This window comes from Argiope bruennichi, chromosome 6 (genome assembly GCF_947563725.1).
Source record: "Argiope bruennichi chromosome 6, qqArgBrue1.1, whole genome shotgun sequence".
In the NCBI taxonomy this organism is placed as follows: domain Eukaryota; kingdom Metazoa; phylum Arthropoda; class Arachnida; order Araneae; family Araneidae; genus Argiope; species Argiope bruennichi.
The window spans coordinates 3,980,928-3,986,993 of NC_079156.1; the positions used below are offsets into that span (position 1 = coordinate 3,980,928).

The 6,066-nt window shown below is 28.6% G+C and overlaps 1 protein-coding gene across 1 annotated transcript; it reads right to left on the bottom strand.

Annotated features, from left to right (window-relative positions):
• Window positions 1-2,633: 2,633 nt before the first annotated feature.
• On the bottom strand, window positions 2,634-5,681 carry LOC129972794 (exonuclease GOR-like). The gene is made up of 2 exons (XM_056087064.1): window positions 5,585-5,681; window positions 2,634-4,036 (listed from the first exon to the last, which is right to left on the bottom strand). Exon 2 carries the CDS (start codon window positions 3,937-3,939, stop codon window positions 2,773-2,775), a length of 1,167 nt encoding a protein of 388 aa, XP_055943039.1. The 5' UTR covers window positions 3,940-4,036; window positions 5,585-5,681; the 3' UTR covers window positions 2,634-2,772.
• Between the last annotated feature and the right edge of the window lie 385 nt (window positions 5,682-6,066).

The following is a 6,066-nucleotide window of genomic DNA, read 5'->3' on the forward strand; positions in this document are numbered from 1 at the left end:
AAATTTAAAAAATTATTAAAAATTATTAATGATATTAACAAGTTATTAAAAATAATTTTAAACATATTATTAAATAAACAGAAAATGTTTTAAATAAAAAAATTTACTTTCTACCAACTAAAGAATTCTTTTTAAATAGAATTACCTGAATATAATTATACCTGACAAATCCTTCAGCTGAAGCGATTATTTTATACCAGAAATTTAGCTTTTCGCACTTTAAAATCTTCGCGTTCAATACTATATTTTAAAAGGTTATTAGCAGATTGTTTGATTCATGAATATTTAGCACCATATGAATATTTTCAACATGAAACAAACAGAAGCAAAGTGATGCTCTTTTTCATATGAAAAAGAGCATAGTTATAGTATTTCAGTTTAAGAAATAGAAAGGAAAATGACTTTTAAATTGTTTTATCGAATTTTCTTTCCATAAGATTTAATTTTCTTTTACTATTTTTGAATCTATCATGCAAATAGAATGCTTAACCTTAGAATATAGCCTAAACACTATTAAAGATATTATTGAATCAAATTTAAGCTATAATTTGCATATTTCGATGAAAATAGAATTTCTTAAATATTTCTTCTTACTTTATATTTTCAAAACTAATTTGAAAGGAGTTTAGATATTGTAATTAAGTCTGGAATCAACCACAAAATTCTTCCAAATAAGTGCAGGATCGCTAGTAAAGGAAATAAAACTTGTAGAAAGATGAAGTTTCTCTAAAATAAAAGTTGTTAAGAAATTTTAATGTTCTATATTTAGAGTTCAGAAACTTTATACTCAGGTTAATATGCACAAAGCATCTGTAGCAAAAACGCATATAGCTTTGCTAAAGCAGGCGGTGAATTAAAAAAAAAAAAGGTTAATTCTAATTCTTCATAATTTGCATTATAATATTTACTTGGTCATTATTTCAGCTTAAAAATAACGGTATGGAAGTAATTACTGAAACTCATTAATAGATATTCTAATGCTATTGTATTGTACATGTTTATATTGTAAACTTTATCTTTGTTACAACTTATATATTGTAAACTTATTGAACTGTAAACTTTATTCTTTGAATTTAAAATTATAATTATTTCAATAGGTATTTATAATAATTATTTTTGCAAAGTTAATAAAGTAAAATGGTATTGCACCATTCAATTAACTATATTGTAATATTCAAACATTGTAATCAATACCATTCACAGCGCATTTAGTGCTTCTATTTATATTAACTTCTGCTGCTGTAGAGGAAAAATACGATTGCACCCCGTACCGAACAATGTGCTATGATAAAAACGATTATTTTATACAGGTGTTTTTTTAATTTGATAATAAAAATACAAAACAAATCTTGTTAAAAACTTTTTGGAAAAATGATATTTACACTTTTATAAAATTATATATATGAAAATATTTTTACAAGAAAACCTTAATGTAGTTTACATAAGAAAAACTAAAATTTTATAAATTATCACCCTCTTGTGATCCTCATAAATATATGCAAACAATGAATTTGAAAGTGAAGGTTATGATATTACAGATAGTTCATAATTTAAGCAGAATGAATTGAAAGAACATATTAGAAACATAAATAATCAATAAGAATATTATATAAATATGTACAAATCAGTAAAAAAATTATCCTGCAGTCCAATAATGAAATAAATATGTATAAAATCCCTTCTATATTTATTCACATTTCTTTATAGTGTCATTTCAAGGAAAATTTCTTAAAAAAGAACCAAAACAGTAATTTTCTATTATTATATATCGTATGTACTGATTACCGTTTGGGCAATCTAATAAAATCGTTATATTTTACAAAAATATAAAAAGCAGAATGCTTGTTATAAGAATTTAAAAGCATTAAATACAAATAACTATATTATTAAAATTTAGATTGTCGTCGTGTCAAAGAGTGCTTAGACATATTTTTGAAATCCGTGAACAGTGAAGTCTTCATTTCGTAACACTTTAAGAACTATTACAAACTGAGCTTATGTTAATTAATTTGCGTGTATTTTTCATGCAAAGAAAGTATTTCTGATAGACTTGGAGAGAATTTTAAGGTCTCAAATAAGATGCATAAACACGAAATATTAATTTATTTTAAAAATTAATACTTTGATTTGCATTATCTTAACAGCAAATTTTAAAAAGATATGATTTTGTAAAGGAATCAAGTTTTAACTATACAAAATTAAAAGAAAGCCTTTAAAAAACTTATAAATTTCTTATTTTTGTTAAACAGGCTTCCAAAACAATTTAAAAGTTATTACAGATAAATTTATATGTTTCATGCATTAGAAACAAATACACCAATATTATGTGAGTATAAAGTTCACAACCAACTTTCCTACAGACAATGAATAATCAATACATCATAAAAGTTATATTTCATACACAAATACTTTAAAAAATTCTTCCCTTTTTCTCATTATTTAACATTTTTCTTTACTCAAAATAATAAAAAAAATAATGCTAAAATGAATGATTATTATTCAAACTCTTAGTAAATTCATAAAAAATTGCCATGAAATATAGTCAGTTTTGTGAAATTTTTTAGCAAAAAGAAACAATTTCTAAATTTCTGATATGGAATAACCTATTATACAACTATCTTTGAATGCTGGTTATCTTTCTATATTGTCATAAAAATCATTATAAATAAACTATAAATTGAGATCCATCCAAAAACTGAAGATAATACAGCGTAAAAAAATAAAAAATAAAAAAAAATAGCACCTTGAAAGGTATTTGTTATGGTAAAGCTTTCACATGTGTCCTGGCCACCATTGGGCTCCCATCGGTTGAAAATAATTTCCTGTAGTGCACAGAACAGCAAATGGTGTAATTGGAGGGGTCACTGCCACATGAAAACAGACGAAGGTTGGCGGAAACATCGAAGCTACTTTATACGGATCATATGGAATGCTATACTTGGGGTAAAAGTTATTACTTTGAAAAGTGTTGACAGGAAAAGCCTTGGGAGCTCTAGGACGCGCAACAAATGTAGCTCTAGTCTCAGAATAAATTTTCCACAGCATTAACTCCATGCACGTTTTTGCATCTTCGATACTGTTATGTCCGACATAGCCATCTTGGATGTTTTTATGAAGGTAAATTTCTGCGAGGTATTTCAAAGAGTTCTTCAATGGATGACCTCTCTCGTGTGGGAAAACAAATGAGGTATCAATGACATTCTCATGAACTAAATTGAGTGCCAAAAGATCATTTTCTACACCATGACCTATAAGAATAGAATCTTTGTTGAGCAAGCGAAGAAGCTGAGCTTGTACGTCTTCCAATTTGGTGGTGACCTGACGAAGGTGTTCTTCACGCACGCCACTAAATGCAGTGTTGTAATCCAAAATCGGATTGCTTGGTTGGACGTATGAATCGTACACAACTTCACCATTGATACTCACTAGGCTTGTCTTGACTGCCTCCATACCCTTGGTAGTAAACGCCATCTCACAATCGATGGAAAAGATATTGGATGCTTTCCGTCCAGCTTTATCTTTCTTATCCTCTGTGTGGACAAACTTGATGTCTTCAAAGGGATGATAAAAGCTGACATGGTGCTTGTTGAAAGCACATCCTGGGGAAATGGTCTTGCAACAAGTATACAGGCCATACTCTGGTCCCACAAACATCTGTTTTCCAAGGTGGTAATGGCACCCTTCATCATCCAGATACCAATCATCTTTGAGCATGGACAAAATTTTACCACATCTGCATGTTTGATGTTCAGGATTATTCTGCCTGGTGAAGACATTATTGTTGAAGAGTAGCACTTTTCCTGGAGATTCAGGGTCGGGCAGGGGGAAGCCGTTTTCCATCATCTTCATGTAACTCATTTTATGATGCAAGAACCTGTTATAGAGTTCTTCAGAGCGCAATGGGATGCAATTAAGATATTTTTGTATGAGATCTTTCATGGTGGAATGAAAATCACAGATCCTCGAAGCTCTTCTGTAAATCAAGATTAAGGAATGTGTCGAAGGTGTGTCGAAGCTGACTTCTGAATCTCTATACCTGGAAAGAAAGAATGCTTTAAAAAAGAAAAAGTATTAAAAGAACAATGTATGTTCATATGACCAGTTTAAAACTGATCTTATGAGAATAAGAATGCCCTTTATTTATTTGTTTATTTTCAAAAGCACAAGAAGAGTTCGTTACATTAGTAAAATGTTCTTCCAAAACAGAAACAATACCGCTAAAAAGAATCTCAGATTTTTTTTTTTTTATTATTACAATCACAAATTTTATTTCTTTGAGGATTGCACGAACAAAAAAAAATGAATAATTAAAAAAATACGAATTATGTGCGTTGTAAAAAGTTCGTTTTAGTGCAAGAAAGAATTGAAAATATAATTTTGTAAAAATGAATCGTTTTGCAAATCTTGAAGATATAAAATAAATTTTTCTATAAAATAATTAACTTAATTCGTATTTATTTATTTTCCTATTTTACCAAAAAAAGCAAGTACATCTTCATAATTTAAACCTCGGGTTAAAGTTTGTAATAAAAAATTTTCAATCTTTGTATAAAAAATGTACAATCAAAAAATGGTTTTTTAATTAAAAATGTTTTATTCATTGATTTTTTTTCAGATTTTCGAATTTAATAGATATTAATAATTTATAAATGCTATCTGATATTTTTGGATTTTATTTTTTTTCATTAAAAACTCGTGATTTTAAATTGAAATGAAATGGATCTTGCTATAATATGGATCTTGCTATCTTAATTTAAATAAGCAGATCATAAATAATATATATATATAAATAATTCATTAGCACCAGAATAACGAACAAAAAATCTTAAACATAAGAACTGGTAAATAATTTTTTTACATTTTATTCCTAATTTCAATAAACACACAAAGCAGTTAAAAGTTCAAATTAATTTTTAATTATGTGCGTAAAATTTAGTAAGCATAACAAATACTAATAAATTTAAATTACTAAAACTAATTTAATATCCAATCAACGCATAATCAGATTCCATAAGTATATAATCTATCCTTTATAGAAACTGAACTGTTTTGGCTCTAACTAAAATAAGAATGAAACTAAATTGTATATTTATATGTGTATCAACTTAATAATGATTGAAACTACAGAAGGCATTGAATTTACATTCATTTTCCAATGTAGTTACAATTAATTTGAAACATGATCACTAAAAATACTATTGGAAAATGCGCATCCATACCATAAAATCACAAGAAATATCTAAGAAAATTCAATAATTTCACCAATAACATGCCACATTTTTGCATAAACACTTTACTTTCAACTGACAATAATTTATTACTTCCATACATCACAGTTTTCACAAAAATATCGGACATTCATCAACCTTGCGAATATTTTGCCAACTAAATAACAGTATTCCACTGATTACTTTGAGATCTAATGTTTATCCGTATCAATAAAACGGAAAGAACATTAAATGAGCTTGGCCGAATAAAGAAATCAATAAATATGAGCATGGAAACACTCGATTCAGCATAAGAAATGTATATATTTACATCAAAAGTGGCTGAAATTCTGAAAAAAACAAGAGCAGCAACTCACTTCAGATATCACGCATGCTCAGCAGCCCATTATTGCTATGGTTACACTGTCAGCTGCCTTTTTCATAGCCGAATTTCGCGGAATGGAATCGGGTCCTGTTGAGGAAAAGGCAAGTGGAATTTTGAAACAACAAACTGGTATCTTCGTAGCAGAAGCGAAATTCCCGGGTTTCATTTGTAGATTGATAATATTGCCCGGGGTCGAGGGTGCTGACCTACTAGTTCTTCAGGATGGGTCAGGAATATCAAGGTCGTTTCTTCGAAATTAGCTATCAAAGAGGCCTTGATGGGGCGTTCTCTTGAGATTTATTTATGGGGAAAGGCTGTATCTAAAACCAGCGACATTAACTCTTAAATTTATATTAAACCATGCATCTTGGTTACATGATAACGAAGAATTTTCATGCCAATACACAATTTTGTATACTTGAAAATGTTGCCTGAAATTGTTATTCCGGTATCTAGTACTTCAATTTGAGCACG